This window comes from Ptychodera flava, chromosome 8 (assembly GCF_041260155.1).
Source record: "Ptychodera flava strain L36383 chromosome 8, AS_Pfla_20210202, whole genome shotgun sequence".
NCBI lineage: Eukaryota > Metazoa > Hemichordata > Enteropneusta > Ptychoderidae > Ptychodera > Ptychodera flava.
In genome coordinates this window covers 8,108,541-8,130,043 of record NC_091935.1, presented here as the reverse complement: position 1 = coordinate 8,130,043, position 21,503 = coordinate 8,108,541, and the positions used below count along the sequence as shown (strand labels likewise).

General features: G+C 36.2%; 1 protein-coding gene across 1 annotated transcript in view; it reads right to left on the bottom strand.

The window, feature by feature from the left end:
- Nucleotides 1–979: 979 nt before the first annotated feature.
- Nucleotides 980–21,503, bottom strand: part of LOC139138374 (uncharacterized) — a 32,295-nt gene continuing 11,771 nt past the window's right edge. Inside the window, exons 3-12 of the mRNA XM_070706726.1 lie at nt 19,134–19,239; nt 16,375–16,559; nt 15,705–15,841; nt 14,611–14,679; nt 9,138–9,197; nt 8,568–8,615; nt 7,473–7,592; nt 6,743–6,844; nt 3,676–3,770; nt 980–2,599 (exon numbers count right to left, since the gene is read on the bottom strand). Coding sequence (XP_070562827.1) covers nt 2,407–2,599; nt 3,676–3,770; nt 6,743–6,844; nt 7,473–7,592; nt 8,568–8,615; nt 9,138–9,197; nt 14,611–14,679; nt 15,705–15,841; nt 16,375–16,559; nt 19,134–19,239 — 1,115 coding nt within the window. The 3' untranslated portion in view covers nt 980–2,406. The remainder of the gene's footprint in view (nt 2,600–3,675; nt 3,771–6,742; nt 6,845–7,472; nt 7,593–8,567; nt 8,616–9,137; nt 9,198–14,610; nt 14,680–15,704; nt 15,842–16,374; nt 16,560–19,133; nt 19,240–21,503) is intronic.

Here is a 21,503-nt window from a genome sequence, read left to right as displayed (position 1 = left end):
ATGATGGAGAAATTGAGAAACACTGGCCGATTATCTGGCTACCATAAAAGATATTTAAAAATTCTGGTATACTTATAGGCGATTAGTTGAATTATTTCTGGCAATACCAGCAGAATATCTAGCAACACTGCAGATATCTTGTAAACTATGTCAGATATCTGTTAACAATGATACCCCTGAAAAACAGCTCTTGTAAAATATCATTGATTTGCTTCAGATTTCTAAACCGGTGATGAAATAGATTTGAAATCACACCCAACTGTTATGAATCACAAAGGCACTTGTAACTCTTTTGCGAAAATAACTCCATAACATCTGACAAAAAAGAAATAGTTGTGAAGTTTCCAGTCGTTCATGGTGAACTAAGATTTAAATTTCATTTGACAAAAATCTCAAAAACAAATTTGATGTGAAAAGAGAATTTTGATGAAAATATGATACAGAGAACAAAGTTGCAAGGATTAAATAAATCATCTTTTGACTGTGAGTGGATAATCTGTAATTTTCAGTGAAAACTTTCTGATTCTTGGAAACAAAAATTACAAATGCGAAAACATATCAAAGACATAGAGCAAAAACTCCATGAGAAGGCAAGCAAGCAAAAATCAGACAGTAATTCCAAATACCAAGTGATTTTGTTGAGCAAAAAGATGTATGCTATTTCCATATAACTTTAAAATGAGTGTCAACATTGTAAATATCCTTTACAGACTCCACTGAAGTCAAAATTCTCACCTTGCACAGCTAGCCTTGCAAGTTTGACTATACCTACGACACAGTGTCCCCTCATCTCAAATTAAACACCAAATCAAATATGCAACAACTTCATGTTTTACATGAAGATGAACAACTCCTTTTTTGGCATATTTCCAACTTTCCTTGTCTTGTTTGGCTTTCTTTTTCATAGGTTCAGAAATTGCAACATGTTTTTGACATTCCAAAATGTTGGATTGAAAAACCTCTCACAGAAGGTGTTGATCAAACATAAGTTAGCTAATATTGCTCTGAACATGTACCTATGAAACAAGCAACAATTTAAATATACTGTCTATGAACTGAAATGACCAGACCTTACATTTATTGCACACCCTTTTCAATACTGGCTCACTCGTTTTGCATAATGACTTGAAAACAAGACAAATATTTATGAATGTTTGCATCTTCTTGGTGTGTGTTGAAAAAAAATCGGTCAGCAAATAAAAAGGGCAACCTGGCTGGTTGGTTAATAGAGTTTTGTGATTTTGTATCGCTCAGAGGTAACAAATTAGTAACAAGACGATGGCAAAAAATTGGCGAATATTTTTCTAGGATTAATTTGAATTTCAATAACTCTAGAAACGATAATACATAAACTGGAACTGTTCAAGCTTCTTTCCATAATGCACTGGGGCAATTGCAAATCTTACACTTCAATGTCTCTGGTATTTTGTTGTCCTTGACTGAATAGAGCTCTATTGCTAACATAGGGGTTAATAGGATAAGATCATGTAGGATTTAATTTCAAGATCAATATTTCTTTTCGTAAAGAATTACGCTAGCTTTCATAAAGAATTACGCTAGCTTTGAACTTCATGAGAAATAGGATGTCTACTCTGATAAAACCTGGCCAAGTCTTGGACTAAAATTCTAACAATCGATTTAATAAATTCCATGGCATAGTATTCCTAGAAAAAAGTCGAGTTATCGAAAGGGCTTTCCTGGTTATATATCATTAAACAGGATTATGTCGAACTTTATCAAGTATCACATAGAAGTGTTGTTTTTGTTGAAATTTCTTACCATATATGAAACTTTTCTGTATACTGTAATTGCAAAATCAATGGAAAATGAAGCAACATGATCGAAATCTAAATCACGATTGCAGGAGAGCTTTTGTGTGGTAGGTATTGCTAAAACTTGCAAATTATGGCAAAATGTGGCTCATATTTATACATCATAATTTCTTCTATGATATCAAAATCAAGGCTTGCTTGAACCCTTCAACTTACAGCTTCATATCCATTATACATCTTTTGAGCGACAATAAACCAACCAAAGCTTCGAGGTGAAGATACTTCATTTTGTTCACTGTTCAAAAATCTAGGTTTTCACTAAAAGCAAAGATCAAATATCTTTACAGATAATGAAGTTGAGCTCACTGACTCAACAGACTTTTCATCCCCTTGCACAATGAAAACATCTTTTCCACATTGCATTTCAGCATACTACTACCATGCATAGCCAATTTTCACCCTTTGTCCTTGAGACTGGTTAATGCTCAAATTTTTGCCCCAATGCGCATCAAATCAAGTACTCATTTCATAAATGTAATATCCGGTGATATAATCAATCATGGCACCAGCAACCAAAACAAAGTCTTGGGTAAATCGTCTTTGAACGGTCAATCCTTTGCACTTCAAAATCTCCTCATCGACCTTTCTTCTTCTTTCTCCTCTTCCTGTTCACTCCGCCGCCGCCAGGTCCCGAGGCATGTCCAGCATGCGTTCCCGGTCCCGCGCCGTGTCTCATTCCGTGTCCAGGTGCCGTGCCGTCTTTGTTGTCAGTGTGTATGTGGTTGAAGAAGTCCTTGAGAAAGTCGTTGAGTTCTGCTTCCCTGCCGCTGAGAATGAAGAGAATACTGCCAATGTAGACTGACATACGGAACTGTACTTTGATGAAACCTTGTCTGAACAGAATACTGGTTATATGCATGCTTTGTGAATGTTTTGAACTAGACGAGTTCATCTGTCAATAGGCCAACTCTGGAACATAATTTCACACTCTGACAGCTCTGACTATTCTAAGGACAATGGATGTTGATGAGGTCCTGCCATCCATGGTGATAAAAACAAACATATGGATAAAATGTACTGTACTATGTACTGTAAATATCTGCACATACTATGGTTTTTCCAAGCCATTTCTTACGTTATGCATTGTAAAATAAATAACATCAACCAGAACGAATTTCTGTTTCACAAGATGAAGGCAATGTACTGTTGGTTGTAAAGAATTCATTTTTTTCACTGCTGGGTGAGTTCCATGTGAAATATTTCTATGTTGAGTGTATAACAAACAAGCTGTCCCTGGCACCTTGTCAATGTCAGTTTTGTTTTTTGGTGAAATACACCAATCCTCAGATCAAGAACATCTCAATAAAATGTCTTAAACAGTGTTGTCTTTCAACTCTTACTTTATCAGAGTTGTCATTGAGAGATGTGTTGCCACTAAAACTCTTTAATGACAGGACATTTCATCATATTGCTCCTTCAATAAGAAATCTGCCCCACTCTCATTTGTCAGTGTTCTTCCATTCTTTTCTTACAACACAAAAATCACACATCTCTTCCACAGATGTCCGTTCTCCACTTCTGTACTTGACTATACTTTATCGTTTCATGGTAAACATCAGTAATTTTATTCCTAAATCGAAAATGCCTTTCTGTGAAATCAGCATTGACCAATATTCCTGAGATTGTCAGAGATGCTCTTATCAGATAAGCTCCAAAGATCATAGCTTATAACTACATGTGAGCAAGGAATACCACAGTCCTACACTTTCCAGAAAATATTCTATAACAATCACAGCTCCAATGAAATTAAATCTGTGTAATAAAAAATCCCAAGGCAGACTATGAATCAGCCTTTTTTAATTCATTGAAAATGTGTTTCTGTATTAAAGAAATTTATCCGTACCCTTCTCTATGTCGTTGGTGTTGGTTGCGTCTTCGTGAAGAACTTTCAAATCTACACTGCACTGTGTGGCCATCTGGTGTTATATTGTTTATTTTCTGCAGGTAGAGCACAGATGAGAATCAATCAAACCAACACCCTTACATTGTGTAGCATGTGTAGAACAAGGCAAAGCAATTTTGCGTGCCTGAATATTACCACACACTAATATCATACATGTACTATCTATGTACTGTCTCCTCAGGTGATTTCATAAATGAAACCTGATAAAGATTCTGGGATATCAATTTATAAATCTGGTGATAGTATTAGGTAAATAAGTAAGATGGTAGACTACTAGATGCTGACCTGTACTACAATTCAATATTATCTTAGGGAGTATGTTTGTACTTATTCACCATTAACAGTGCCCCCTAGAAAATCAGTGATTTCTACCATGAGGAAGTTGTAACCCAGTTTTATTCAGGTGCACCTGCAATATTCAGCATCATGAAAACTAGGGGTCATACCAGTAGTCCAAAAACATTAACCTTTACAGCCTTGATACAGGTTTTGCGAACTGAGGTTGTATGGCAGTAGGGCCTGAGCCTCCCAGTGCCAGTACACAATACGACCAAGGTTCACAAAACCTGTATTAGGGGCATAAAGGTTTTATCATATACCTTATAGAATGGTAAATATGCAGATAAAAACATTGTGCAAATACTTGGGAGATAAAAATATGCACAATATCGCACATTTATCGCCATTTTGTAAGTTTTTCGGAATAGCAATGGCCGCATCACTGTTGCCCGTATGATTAGAACGAGATGTTTGAACGTAATACTTTTGTTGATAGCATCATGTGCAGTACCCAGATTGAATCAAGTTCTTAAATGCCCATATTGGGGTTATTTGGACGAGGTGTGCCTGTGAATCTAGTGTTCCTTTGTTTTAACCTGTTCACCCTAATTCCCTTGTAAACAGGTCTAAATATACCATTGATGACAATGAATTGAGCCAAACGATGAGGGTGAAAAGGTTAATATAACTTTCTAAATGCATAAGTAGGTTCAGAACATGGCATGTTCATCCAAATATGAGCACTGGGCCATGGCATGATACATAAAACAAGAAATATTTAAACCAGAAAAACAAGAATGACAAAAGTAATTAAGGTCTGAAACTTCAGGTACTGGAGGTCAACTTTATCAACATGCATAGCAGAAAGGCAGCTAGCCCCTCTTAGTTTGACCATAGACGGTCTTCCTCCCCTCTACTGACGGTCTTCCTCCCCTCTACTGTCTATGGTTTGAGCAGGTCTGTTAATATGTAACAGTTTATAAACAATGACAGGAAATGACTCAAGTCACTAGCATGCCATCACTCCTGCATATTTGCAGGATTTCTCTTTTTCTTACCTCATTTGCACATTTTTGACACTGACGTGTTCATTTGAACAAATTCACATCTAAACCCATGCATCTACCAGTACACCAAATACTGAGATGGTAGCTTTGGCGGTATGGGAGCCTTTGTGTGTGATGGACATACATCCGCACATACATACCCACATATATACAGACATACAGACGCCACCGACTCATCATATAAGCTCTTTTTGGTATTTATATTCATACCAAATATGAGCTAAAAATGCCCTGATGTGAGGGTGATTTTCCCCATAACTTTACACAGGCACGTGAATCAAGGTATAAGATAAACAATATCAAGTGTCATGTGAGTATTCTCAATAGCTACATGTACCTGGGGAATAATGCGACATAATTTACATATTGAGAAGTGCAGAGTAGTATTTCACAATTGTGTACAATTTTTATGACATGAAGAGAAACACAATTTCCTTGTTATGTAGTGTGGCATAGATGTCCAGAGATCAGATTTCAATCCTGATCAGACTCATTTTACATATCTTGCTCAAGGTGTTTTATGTTAAAGGGACACAAGCTGTAACTTGTGGCAACTTTTTCAATATTCTGCTTCTGTGTGTAAACTACCCTGTCTGACCCTAATCCGTTTTTCATGCTGAAATTTCGAGTATTCTTTTTGTCAACACAGCTTGTATGTGTGTATATTGATTATTGTTTATTGTTTACAAATGAATTCTAGTTCAGACTTGAATACAATTTTCAACAATAACAAAGGAGATTATACTCATATAGGTTGTGTTGACATGCGAAATACTTGGCGTTAAATTACAGTTTAGGGATTCAATGCAGAAAGTGTAGAGAAACCACAAAACAAGAGTTCTGAAAAAAGCCAAAAGATCAGCTTATGGAGCTTTAAACACGAAGTTATTGAACCACGGGCACACAATAGGGTGTTTACTGATGACACAGTCATTTGCATTCACTGGGCAAGAGTTTTTGAATTCTCACAGCTTCGCTTTGACCGTATGATAAATTGAATAATCACGAGGGGCAACGTCATGACATACCGGTATGCAAAGTAAGCGTTCTCTGACAAAAACAGATCATTTTTTCAATTATTTTCAACTCAAGTTTAGTTGCTATATATATTCAGACATCATGAGCAAGATTAAATGACAATGAACACCTGAAACATGGCAAAATTATGGGATTCTGGGACCAAACAGAGCACGTCCGATCAGTAGCATGGCTTTTTTACATTTGCATCTAGATTTACGATAATCTGGCTTTTATAGGGGAAGTTCCTGTTTAAAGTCTTACTGTGCACTTCACCATAAGAAAAAAAACCCATAAATTTGTAACTCACTACATCTGTTTCAAGAATCAAACCATCTAATAACTACTGACAAGAAATTTGAGATCACTGTTGTCGGACCTAGTTCTATTATAGAGGTGCTCATGCTTCAAATATTGATTTGCTATTAGATCCATGAAACAGCAGGATAAATAAATATACTTGACAGGTCATGGCATCACGTACATTATGCACCACAGCGCAATAATGAAAATACAAATCATATTTCATAGGAAATGTTGTTAGGGTAACCAATACATCATTGTCACATACAGTTTTGCAATCTCTTACTTCTTGAGTGATTTATAGACGTGTAAAGTAAACTTTCGGTTCCACAGTTACTCACCTGACAGGCAGCCCATTCAGTAACGTCATAAATATTTCCATCCATACAGGCATAATAAAACCACTTGAAGCCCAGCATCGCAGTCTCCGCCCATATATCACCCTAACATAAATGTAGAAATATGTTTTTAAAGTCGGATTTTAAAGTTTTAATCCTTCATTTGTAACCAAGCTACATTTTGTTGAACATCTGTTTTTCCCATGGACATCTAAAACATTGTTACAAATTCACGTTCAGAACAATTAAGATAAAACTTCATTTGCTTTCACTTTTGAGATTTTTTCATTATTTTTGTTCTTGAATTTTGTCGTCGAATTCTAGTCTGGACACTGCCAACTTTGCATAATCCACTGCGTTGGCAAGGCTAATATCACTGTATGTTGTATCTCTTTTACAGTCTATGAAAAATAATGAGAATATTATCAAATGTTGAAGCTAATGGCCCTTTGCAAAGTGTTAATGTTTACAAACAGACATCTGTACTGCGACTGTTTGTCGGCATCAAATCAGTTGGAACTTGAGGGAGACAGTTTTGTACTGCAACTTCATTGTCAATTAGGCATGTTTGTTTGTGAATTAAATGATGGTGTTCATTATCAATGAATAATTTTCATTAGCCTAAAATCATGCAAAAATGTAATTGCTGTGGTTCACTGAGAGAACACGTGGTAAAATATCTTTTTGAATATCCCTGCAGAAGTTACTGGTTCACTGCCACTTGAGTCCTTACCTCCTTAGCTGCATGTCGTATATCACATTTTTTGCAATACCTAGCACTGTAAGAGGGTCTGTCGGTCTCCAGTCTCATGTGTTTGCCTCCGCAGTTTTCACATGACATAGTGTTCGCTGCCTGTAAGTCAAAAGTGTCAATAAGAAATGAATTTAACCCTTTCCTCACAATGGTTTGGCCCCAACCAAGTGTTATATATGATGACTGTTGACTGTTTATGGGAAATTTAAGGGTGAACGGGTAATGAGATTTGCTCACATGATGCATTGATGAATTAAATTGGAATGCTACATGAGAAATGTGTTTATGTTGATACATTCAGTAGTATATCACACACACATGGAGGTAAAGGGGAGACTTTCCATCCCTAAGATTAAAACCCTTCCATATCTGGCCAGTATGGAGATTTCCTGATCATATAACACTAGTCTTTGTTATGCGGAACAAATAATATAATTTGCTTACAGATACTATGTCAATCTGACCAAAAGTGTTCTCCCTTCTGCATTGATAAGAAGTTTCCAGCAACTCAGTGTAAGGTTGGTTTTAAAGTTTAGACTGTGTTCCCGAATTCAATGTTGGAAATTTTCAATATATATGCTTGAAACTATGAATGTGTCCATTAAGGTTGAGAGAAAATATCTTTGGATAAAACTTAGGACCTTTTATAAGGGGGGGGGGGGGGGGGGGACGACTTACTCCACATATGCAATCCAGCTATGTAAAGAGGCTTGATGCATAACACTGGTGAGGTGTACAATACATCACCAAGAACACACCACTGTTACAGTGGGGTGAGATCCTCCAGGAGATGGATTTCATGTTTTGTATTAATACTTTTATACCTGGAACTGTATCGGTCTGTGTATTTTCTGACAACAAAATTTTGGTACATGTTTTAAATTCTTGTAAGTTCTATGCATAGATTGATTCATCTATAGAATATGTCGTACATCTGAGGGCACAACACGTTGACAATTCATTATTTCACGGTTTATTCTCAGTGCACTAACTGGTGAGACTTCAAAAACATCGCATTTCATTTTTGCTCTCATTATATACATTCAACTTTAGCCTCTCCCACTGATGACTCACCTCTTTCATCTTTTGGTGAAGTTTCGTAAAGAAATCATTTATGTCTTTCTGTGAAGAGAAACAGATGTATAATACTTGTTAAAGAAAGTAACAGAAAGTTCACTAACTCACACTCACACTCACTCACTCACTCTCACTCTCACTCTCTCTCTCATATCTTTATAGTATGAAGAAGTTCATGGTGTACTCTCTATGGGTTAATTTCTACCAAATACCGGTGGCAATGGTTGGAGGTTGTTGTAAGGAAGTGCAATGGTGTTGACAGCAATTGCTAAATCCAGGAAGATATGTGCCTCATTGGTTGTTGCTGAGAAAAATTCTAACACATTCTGTCCATTCTGCACTTTTTTTTATAGCTGTCACTCAGTTGAGGTTGAAGCCCTCAACATGTGGCTTCTACGTTACCATGACAATACTGAATTTTACGATGGGATGTTTTCATCATTTTTTGCATGTGTAATTTCTTCATGTCTTGCAATGAACTTAGAAATAATCTGCATTTTTGAAGACTAATGATCAGTGGCAACATTTGGAATGTGCTGTAACACAGCATGGCAGATTTCAACTCACCATGGCTTCCTCTACATCAGAATCCTCCATAGCTTCATTATCATATGCTTGTCTTTTGGCCTGTAAAAAAAATACCGCAATTATTCGGTGTCGCTCAAATTTGATCAGAATTGGTATATACCAGTATGGGTACCAAAGATCAACAATAGATATTGTTTCTATCTGTTCAGTGCAGGAAAATTCTACGCTGACGTTATGACAATGATTTCTACACAGTACAACCAGAAAAACACTAAGAAATATTTAAACCAGCAAAAAAAGAATGACAAAAGTAAACAAGTTCAACTTTAGCAACATTTATAGCAGAAACAGTTAGTCCCTCTTAGTTGGACCATAGACAGTTTTCCCCTCTCTACTGTCTATGGTTTGATCTGGTCTGTTAATATGTAACAGTTCATAAACAATGACAGGAAAGACTCAAGCTTGTTTCAGACACTGGCCATCACTCCTGCACATTTGCAGGATTTCGCTTTTTCTTACCTCATATGCACATTTTTGACACTGACAAGTTCATTTGAACAAATTCACATCTCAACTCCTGCATCTACCTGTACACCAAATAGTGAGATGGTAGCTTTGGCGGTATGGGAGCCTTTGTGTGTGACGGACATACATCCGCACATACCCACAAATATACAGACATACAGACGCCACTCAGACTCATCATATACCGTACTCGTCCGAGTATAAGCCCCCGGTTCGGCAACACTAAACAGCTGTAAAACTAGGGGAGGGGCTTATACTCGAGCAACCCCATGTTATCTGGCATGGACGCATAATTTATGCTAATTTTATGCACGATTTTTTTCAACACCACTCGATCTTTCTATCGCTTTCAAAATCGACTTACACATCCAAAGAAACTGATTGTACAATCTCTGAACACAGAAGTGACATTTTGGTGAAATTCAGCGTCAAAAAAACCCCCAAACTTGAAACAAAGACGTCATGTATGCTGCTGATCAACAGTAATGTGAACAGGCATGCATTGCTTACACGGAAAGGCAACTCAATATTCCAGTATCAAACTGTCTACATCTTGTGAAAACAACAACATAGCAGTGAAAATTGTAATAGTCACCAGGAAAAGTCTTCACAAATGAAAGGATAATTGCTTCAAACAAAAGAAACTGCATGTTTCAAGCATGAAAACATCGTGGCTGTGCATGAAAATGAACAATGGCCGACGTGAGTGAGACTATTCTATTTAGGCGACGGGGGTGAGTAGGGTCAAAGAATCAAGATAGTACTGGGAAAACGTGTCATTTTCCTTACGATGCTGTCAAGGGAACTCCAGTTTCCCATTGTTTTAACATCATTTAATGGTTTCTTTATTATCTAAAAGTAATTTTGCCAAGTTAAATGACCAAATATACTCTCCTAACCTTTCTGTATTTGAGTTACACTAGGGTAGGGGCTTATACACGGATGTAATGCATTTTCTAAAATCCTCTGAAATCAGTAGGGGGGGGGGGCTTATACACGAGCAGGGGCTTATACTCGGACGAGTACAGTAAGCTCTTTTTGGTATTTATATACAAAACCAAATATGAGCTAAAAAAACATCAGTAGGTAAATCATCAAGACTGGTAGGTGAAAAACATGCTTTTTAAGTAATTCAAATTCAGCAAATGATCACTTTGACACACACTGCTGAGACATATAGCATTACTTTAACAGTCAAGTTTTTAAAAACTACATTTCTGTATGTCTTAGAAAAAACCAGAGACTATCGTTATGTGTTTTCACAGGTCTTCAAATGGTAAAGTTTTGAGTTTGTAAAGTATGAGCCACGGAACATGCTATGCCTAACTGGTCTGAATCAACCAGCTTTATTTATTTATTTATTTATTTATTTATTTATTTATTAATAATGACTTCCACAGCCGAGGCCATTTATGGAAGACTGTTAGTAAAAATACAGATACAGAGTTAAAACATGAAGACAAGACAAACAAACTTTAACAAATACTGAGAAAACAATGTTTTAAAACATTTTTAAAACCATTTAAATTTACAGAAAAAGGATCAATGTCATTGTATTCGTTTAAAAGCAAATTAAATTGTCTCGGAATTCTACTACAAGCGACCTAGCGGCCGATATAGCTCCGCTGTGTTTATGTAGAGAATAACTATTTTTGACACATGTTGATCAAGAAAGTGGAAAATTGATAGCTCAATGCAGTGGCCAGAAAAAAGTGGCTAAAATAGCTGCAACAAGTCATTGACAATGACATAGTCCCCACTTGTAATAGGAGTATTAGTCTTGATGGGGCAGGGAAATGTGGTCATTAAGAAGTATCACTGTAGTGTAGATGTTCAGATCTATGGACACATAGGTCTATGTCATTGTTCCCAATTTAAAACAAGAGGCATGTCTAAGTTATGGTTCTAAATCGGGAAAAAAGATCAGGCCTATAGCTGTATTGTCCAGCCAAGAAATACATAGTGGCATAATAAATGTGACATCTTAAGGTCTATTATCCTATCAAAATTGAAGCGTAAAGAACTTGTGGTTACTGAGTTATGCATATATATGCATAATCAAGTCAAAGGTCATAAAGGTCACGTGACATTTTGAAAAAAAAATTGTATTGCTAATTAATCCATATATGCCAAAATTCAGACCTAAAGCTCTATTGGCTTGCCCACAATTATATATGTGCATAATTAATGAAGTACAGCATGTATTGTCATAAGGTCTCCCATCCTACTAAATATAAAGGACATAGCACTTGTGGTTACTTATTTATTGACATAATCGTGTATTCTAGGTAAAAGGTTATCGAGGTCACATGACATTTTGTCAAATAATTTCTCTCCTATAGTCTATCCCTATATACCAAAAATCATACATCTAGGTCTATTGGCTTGCTCAAAATTAGATATGCACATAATTAATGAGGTACAATATGTGGCGTCATAAGGTGTCCCATCATACCAAATATGAAGGGTGTACCACTTGTGGTTCCTGCGTTATGGACAAATATGTATATTTGAGGTCAAAGATCACCGAAGTCACGTGACATTTTGTAAAAAAAATTGTCTTGATAAGTTACCCCTATATACCAAAAATCATACATCTAGCTCTATTGGCTAGCTCAAATTTAGATATGCGCATAATTAATGAGGTAGAATATGTGGCGTCATAAGGTGTCCCATTATACCAAATATGAAGGGTGTAGCACTTGTGGTTACTGAGTTATGGACAAATATGTATATTTGAGGTCAAAGGTCACCGACATCACATGACATTTTGTCAAAAAAATTGTATTGCTAAGTTATCCCTATATATCAAAAATCAGACCTCTAGCTCAATTGGCTTGCTCAAAATTAGATATGTACATAATTAATGAGGTACAATATGTGGCGTCATAAGCTGTCCCATCATACCATATATGAAGGGTGTAGAACTTGTGGTTACTGAGTTATGCATAAATATGTATATTTGAGGTCAAAGGTCACCAAGGTCACGTGACATTTTGTCAAAGTGTCTGAGATATCTGTGTGAACTGATGGACTCATGGACGGACATGACCCAATCTATAAGCCCCCTTGGACTGTATCTGTGGGGACTAAAAACTGTGTCACTGCATCCTTTTTGCAATATGAATACGATGAGAAACTAAATTTTTATTTTTCTTGGCCTTATACATGGGAGTCTATAGACTGCCTTATACATGGGAGTCTATGGACTGCCTTATACATGGGTGTCTATGGAGGTGAAAACTAAAAAGTCCTCAAACACGGCCAAATTTGATCGCATTGTGAAACAAATCAACGTGCATCTGTATGAGGTAGGGTACTATCCTTGTACCAAGTTTGAACGTAATCGCTCCAGGCGTCTCTGAGATATCTGCGTGAACGGACGGACGCACGGACGCACGCACACACGGACGCACGGACGGACGCACGGACATGACCAAACCTTTAATTCCCCCCGGACGGGTCCGTGGGGACTAAAAATACACAATCGAAGATTTCATCATACTTTGAATATATCACATCGGATCATCCCTAAGAACATGTCAACCAAAGCTATCTGATGAGTAGTTTTTTGAGAATAAAATTTTCTGACCAAAAATGGCAACAATTGCCCCCAAAAATAAAAATTGCAGATTTCATCATAATTTCATTAGATCAAATTTAGTTCATCTATAGAAACCTGTATACCAAATTTCAAAGCTGTTAGACCAGTACTTTTGTGAAACATATGTTTTGACCAAAAATGGCTAAAATTGCCCCAAAAATTCAAAATTGCAGATTTCATCATAATTTCAACAAATATCATTTAGTTCATCTATAGAAACCTGTATATCAAATTTCAAACCTATCAGATCAGTACTTTTTGAGAAACACATTTTTTGACCAAAAATGGCTAAAATTGCCCCAAAAATACAAAATTACAGATTTCATCAGAAATTCAATATATATTACTTAGTTCATCTATAGAAACCTGTATACTGAATTTCAAAACTATCAGTCCAATACTTTTTGAGAAATACATTTTTTGACCAAAAACGGCAAAAATTGCCTTAAAAATGCAAATTTGCATATTTCTGCACAATTTGAACAAATCTGAAATAGATCATCCCTAGGGACATATGTACCAAATATAAAAGCTATCTGACCGGTAGTTTTGAAGAAGAAGATTTTTAAAGATTTTTTTACCAAAACTGACAAAAATTGCCTTAAAAATACAAATATGCAAATTTCACCACGATTTGAAAAAATCTGACTGAAGTCACCCTAAGTAAACTGCATATCAAATTTCAAAGCAATTGGACAAGTGGTTTCAGAGGAGAAGGCAATTGTTGACGGACAACGACGGCGACGACGACGACAACGACGGAAAATCAACCTATTTGATAAGCTCCGCGTTGCTGACAGCGGAGCTACAAAAGAGAGTCACAAACACAATTACCAAATGGCACATGAAACAAAGAAGTACGCCGAGCTTGACCAGATAGTGATAGATGAACCTGGCAGGTGAAAGGATACCACATGACTACTTCAAGATTCACTTTTTTGTTCACAGCCGGGGAAAACACATTTACGTGACACCACGAATGGGATTTCTGATTAAAACATGATTAATGTTTTAACAGCCAATTGATGAGAGCTTACGGTGTGTTTTAATGATGTATAACCTGGTCAAGTTACCAAGGAAATATGCTATTAACAGCTACTAGAGTATCCATGGCACACTGTTGCTGATCCACATGGAAACACATACATACCACAGCACCAAAAACACATTACTTCCAAGATCACATACAAAAGAAGCACTTATTCAATGACAAATAATTATAGAGAAGCCAGGCTACTTCATGAAATCTACAAAACACACCTACTAGCACATCAAAAATGTACAATTGCAGGTTTCTATGAAAACATACAATGCATGTGACCACAGCACCAAAAGAATACACCAGCCTAATCATGAAGGCCTCAAGCACACACACATACTTACCGGATCACCAAGGATTTCAAAGGCATGGCCAAGAATCTTGAAAGCTTCTTCAGCACCAGTCAGGTTATTCTGCAGAAGACAATCAAATTGACTTCAGTAAAACTAAAGTGATACCATGTATTGTTCACTTCTTTCAACAGACAAACAGAAAGGGAGGTGTGACCTGAGGGTCGCTTTTTAGAAAACTGTCTGAGAGGGGAAGGCAACCTCTTACAGACTGACTTATGGAAAGATCATGTTTTATAGCAGCAGATCTTATAGCATGTAAGAAGGTAAATGACAAAATGAAAATGAAAATGTTCTTTAACCCTTTGAACCTGGCTTGGCAAAAAATGTCCATATGACATCATAGGTCACCAGGGAGTCAGGGTGCAAAGTGTTAATAACAAAACACTGTCATTAGTCTGTTAAATTGGATTTCACTGTAAATCACTCTATGTTACACTCAATTTTCACTTGGTCTGACCATGTTTCTCTAATTTCCTGTCTCTGTAATTCTCTGGTGCTCTTATTACCTTTGTCTAATTGACCTACAGTAGTACGATCATATTGACTACAACTAGCTTTTTTTCTACAATATATAAAGAGAAAACTTTTTCCAACATACATGGGTATGAACAAGGAATAATTTGGAAATATATTTCAAAAGGACAGAAATCTTTATGAAACAGTGTTTCGTGACACATTCTGTTCTTCTGAAAAAAGTCTGATTTACTTTCAATTTAAACAGCCTGATGATAAACCTTGACAAGGACTTGGATATTAGACTATAAGATAATCTTAACTTGTTCACCCCCATTCCCTGTAAACAGATCCACTATCACGATTGATAACAATGGGTTTGGGCCCAACCATTGTTGTGAAAGGGTTAAAACTGCAATTTGGCATCGGAAGGAAATGCCACCATAATTGTATGAAATTTCCTTCTCAAATCTCGGTATAATGAGCACACTAAAGGAAACTAAATCCAAAAATACTGATAACGATGCAAGTTTGATGATCAAAGAAGAGTTGAATAATGCTATTTGCTTTACAGTCTGACAATATCCACCTTGATTTCTTTTCATCGGAAAAATTATCGGAAATTCACCCACCTTATCAGGATGCACTAACATGGCTTGTTTCCGATAATATTTCTTGATATCTTCATCAGATGCATCGCGTGACACTCCTAGTACATTGTAAGGGTTTTTACCCTCACAGGATAGCAGCCGTTGTATAGCTTCCTCTCCTTTGAAGATAAAACACAACAAATAGATTTGATGGCTGCATAATTTGATATGAGATGGGATTCCTCCCCAGTCTGTTTGTGTGTGTGTGTGTGTGTCTTTGAGTCCTGTCATGTGAGACGACCTACCGCTGAACATAAATGTGCTATGACTTCACATGTAATATTCCATATACACTCTGTGATATTAGAGATATTCTGTCACTTTTGGGTTAATGTGCAGCCTCTCGGAAGCTTTGAACCAATTGGTTAGCTGAAACTTTATTTCTCTTTTCCAAACATTTCCAAACAGCCAATCAGGTAGAGAATAGCCCTGGTTTCAAACTCCCTAAGTTGCTGTACATGTGGTGACTTTCCACACGCAATGTCCTGCATATGTATATAAAGTCATTTGCAAATTTTAATGATTGTCAGATCTAAACATTATCTACATGTACACAGTGTAGAAAAGGTGTAGCCAATCATTCTGAGGTTTTCATTGACTTGTAAGTCAACTTTTTCATGAATACTGAATAAAACATTTCCTATATGTGTACCTGTGGTGGGAAGTTGTATATTCTGTGATGGCCCGTTGCTTGTTGCAGTCTTCTTATTGTTCCATGAAAAACCACCGTTTGCATATCGACTTCTATTCTTTGTCCATTTCTCTTTGACTTTGACCTTGATATGGTTCCAAACAAGACTGGTATACTCCTGAAGATACTTCCAACAAATATTAGCGCTGAAAAACACACCAACAAAAAAATTTAATATATATTCAAAAGTCTGCAACCACTACATTTGGCATCTGGGTGCTTCATCAGAAATCTGTCAGGAACATGGATAATTAAAATATGGACTTGGCATTCTAAACTGACTGTTAGATTTAAAACCCCTTTCTAGATGAAAGTTATTTTTAACCATTGCAAAAAATCAGATGATGAGATGTATGGTACGAACTTCCTTCAAACCAATGAATTGCTGCATTTGTTTGTATGATGTTTAAATGCCGATACCTTTTTGAACAACAAAACAAATCAAAACAGAAGTGAAAGGTGATATAAAGGTGAGTACTATGCTTAAAATGTATACTATTTTTACTGAATAACTGTCAGACACAAAAAGAATATAGGAATAACGGGCGACGCGCTGACCATTAACGTTTATTTGTGGGCAAGGGCGAGAGGAAAGCCAAAAATTAACTGGCGAGGCTTGCCGAGCCCGTTAATTTGGCTTTCCTCGAGCCTGCACCCACAAATAAACGTTAATGGTCAGAGTGGAGTCTGTTATTTCCATTATATTATCAGCGAACCTAAGAAAACCGTCAAAATTTGCGAAAATTTCAGGAGCGAACGACAACTGGGCCCCAGAAACTGAGCAATACGCGACGCACTATCACGTGCGCTGTAAAAAATTGGCAAATCCGGAGATGTTTTCAGGAAAAAGTATCTAAACTTGACCTACAAGTGCTCCATTTTATTTTGTGATTGATTATGATTTACGTTTGAGATGTAAAGTTACGATACTTTGAGTTGTTAATCTTATTATTCATATTCACGGGCATGTAAACAAACCATTACTGTGTATTTGTGGTCAGTCACGTGGTTCAGCTCGACCAATCAAAATGCGACTAGGCAGGGCATGGTAATATAATGCCACATTATCATCAAAGTAGAGCTGAACTTTCTCATCCCCCTTAATGCACAGAATTTGTTTCTATGTCCCAGGTACATGTTTTACTTTTAGTGGAAACCAGTAGGGGTGCCAATGCTATTGTAAATGCATTTCTGCTAAGGTTTGGCAAGATGTAAGTACAAATGGAGCAGTAACTCTGTTACTATTTATGTTGTCCACTAACAGGATTGCATTGATATACCATGGAGAACACCGGTAACAAGACTGGTGAACCCAGGTAAAATTTACTGGGGTTAAACAAAAACACTGAAGTGTGTAGCATTTGCATGTGTGGGAACTTTGTACTGCATTTAACTAAAAAGTATTCTCTTGTTTTTCACAAAATGCAGACATGGATTAGGAGGGGGGAGGGTCTGTTTTCATAATGATAAAGATTATCCAAAAGTGTTTTGCATGATCATTTTACAACAATGTAATTACTGATAATTGTTCATAATTCTTAGACAAAGCAGTATGTAAACTGGGCATTAAGCATGCACTCTGTGTTTGATTCATAACCCTCCACTAATTAAACAAATACTTACAACACACAAGTATGTTATAAATGCAAGGAGTTGCAGATCAATTCAGATGTGAATGAAACTTTGGGAGTACAAAAATGTTCCACCTCTCTAGCTAAAAACTTGGTAGGGTTTACAATATTTTTTGTTTCAAAGAAGTGAAACATTTCTTGTTGCAGTGTTACTGGAAAGAGGGGGTTACCCCTCCCAGGCCAAAACCTTGGTACCAAGGGTTGTTCATGTTACTAGGAAGTCAGGCCTCAAAGAGTTAAAACACATCTCACATTGATCTAAATCTTTCCTCTACATTTGAAGGCTTTTCTATAAATTTATTGTCTATTTTTTTGTCATCTGTACATACAACAGTGTATTCATCAAAGACAACCAATTCCAGTTACTTTCATTTCCTAAGGCAAGCCATGTTCATAATTCCTGTATTTAATCTGACAGGACAATGAAGGTTTTTGTGGCTGTATGAAAAATAATGATCACACAAAATTTATATTAGCACACAAGCAAGGCATTCTCTTCTTTTAACAGTAGATTGTTTATCTTACATCATTCCCCTGCTAATTTGTTTAATTTATGAAGTTAAGCCAACATTCCAGGTATATGGAAAATAGCCAGCACTGCAGCAGTTAAAACAATCAGCTGTCACCTAAAATTTGCCAGCTGAGAAAATGATTACTTTGATAAAAATAAGGACATTCTGTACAAATTTAATGTGCTCACACACTTCCAACCACCTATACTTTTATTTTTTGCCACCTGTCACCAAAATTCTCTACATCATTGACATTTGCATATGACATCAGATCTCTATTGTATACACCTTTTTTGTCCTCATTGCAACACATTATATTCATGAGATATCCCGTTGGTTAGTTTACTCCAAAATCTTTGTGTAAAGATGAGTTAAAGTCCTAGTTTGCGGGATCAATGAGTGACACATTTACATGGCATTGCTGTAAATTTTGGTGAAATCATGGGGGGCCAACTCTTTGACAATACCAAGGGAGCACTCAGTTGTGCACAAAATGGCTGTTTAGTAGACTTATCTAAATCAGGACAAAGTGTGACATAATTAAGTGATAAAAGTCTAAAATTAGACGCAAACTTACAATCGAATGATAAGAGCCAGTAGAATCAGTAGCAACATGGTGATCAACATCACAAAGCGAATGACAGACCGACCAATGAATATCATACCTCTGTACCACATATCACCTGTAAAAAACGGAAAAAAAGAACAAGAATTTAAAATCTTTATATCGTTCATGACAAACAACAAATCATATGGTAAAACTAAAAAATGTGTACATACATATATGTACAAAGCACTTTTTCACATTGCGCTGAGTTAGATCTGCTTTCTCCCAAGGGCTAGCTGAATTTTGCTAAAACAATGTTTAATCTAAACTATCTTTCCCGTGTTTCAATTGATTTGGTATATCAAAACCCTTCATGGTAATTAATGGTGTGAATTTGGAACCCATGTTTATTTTTAAAAAATTTAAAACCTGCTTACTATCAGTTATGATTCACTTATACTTTTCAGAAGATTTCACAGGCACAGAAAAGACCTTTGACGAAATTTGACTTGCTGAAGATAGGATTTTGTGATTTGGTGTTCTGTCAATGTTAAATCAATGAAAATGTTTTTTCCAAAGAAACAATGCTACAATTGTTAGCAATACTGAAGTTGCCCAGATAGACATTTCTTCGATGACTAGTAGATATCAACTATTGTACACATACATAATTTCTTCCATTGTGCTCATGTTGATCACCAGTGGTGTATTTGAGCAATAAATCACACTGAGAAACCAGTTCACTCCATATATGCACTCACTATTGCTCATGCATATATGGAGTGATCTAGTCAACGCTGAAGGGTATACCTGTTGATGGGATGGTTTATTGCTATTATATCATACAGTATATTGAAATTTAGGGTGGTGTGTTACAACTGTGTTATATCATGAATATAGCATGGTTATTTTCATTTCTCGACCAATCAGATCATTGTATTTGCGCCATCAACTGCTGGTATGATATAACTATATTTTATTGTCAGTCCTTGTCTGGTCTGCTGCTTGTATGGACTCATTTTCAAGCCCACTGAATATTAAAACAAAGTTTTTGCCGTCTTGTTTATATAGAAAACTGTGATTTTATTTTCCCCCTTGGAGCAAACATACGTGTTGTGTAGAGCTATTGCTCCAAATTTCAATATTTGTAAATTTTGGGTAAATAGTTTTTCTAATCAAAATTTGCTTGGTGATTTTTAACCCAGATTTTCATACTTAATCATGAAAGAGGTTAAAAGTTTCCTTTTGTAAAGTTTGAGCAAAATTTAAAAACTCTTCATTTCAAAGAGTATATTGAATATAAGCAGAAACACTGGTAAGATCTAGATTGCAAGTCACAATTAGTTCCTGTAGCAATCGATGAAACGCAGGAAAACACACGATGAGAACTGTATTCCGCCACAAGGCCTCCCAGATGAACTGTACTAGCGTCTGACATTTTGAGTTGCATAAGAGATGTTCATACAATTAAGCAGCCACAATGAACGCAAACATAGTAAACAGGTATTCTCTTGATGAAAAATATCACAAAATATATATATATCTCAGTCAAAAATATAATTTCATTTTTGAAAATAGCAGATGTTCTGCAATCAATCCGTTATCCTTATTTGTGTTATTTGATAGAAACTGATGTCCAGAATTCATAGAGGCTCACCTCCGCAATACATGAAATTCTGACATGGGAACAAAGCACTGGCTTCCATGTCAGATCACAATTTATGATAATATAAACCTTACAGCATTTACAAATATAGTTCCCCATATTGTGCAGGACCTCTTTACTTGTTATTGGAATGAAAGGGTCAATGGATCATAAAGTTATTGTTTTCTTTGTTTTGATGTGGCATGATTTGGGGAGTACTGTAGAGGTAGTGAGTTCAATCCCTGCAACAATGCACACACACGACTATACATGTATGTTCTATTGTATCCGGATCATCATTCAGTAAATTCTGGTAGCTACTTCTACCATAATTGCTGCCTGCTTCAATGACGACCTCGTTTTACCAGAGATCAAAGATTCCCTATATACAGTACTTTGTTTTAACTAAGTCATTGTCCAGAGCAGAAGTGGATGTGAAGATTTATATTGCCATTTCAAAGATACTTGGTTATATGTGGTTTAAGGAAAACTAATGCCAATACATTTACAGGAAACTATTGTAACTTTTTATAAGCTATTAAATAACCTTTATGAAGTTTTTACAACCTATTAATGAGGTTGAAACTTCAATCGTTCTACAGTGCCTGTTAAAATGATCTCAATCCAAAATATTGGCAAAGCAGAATAAAAGATGTGTGAAAACCTGTAAAATAGTCCATACAACAATTTCATGACCCATTCTAAGATCACAAATCACATGCATTGATTAATGTTCTCAGCAGCTTGGAAAAAAC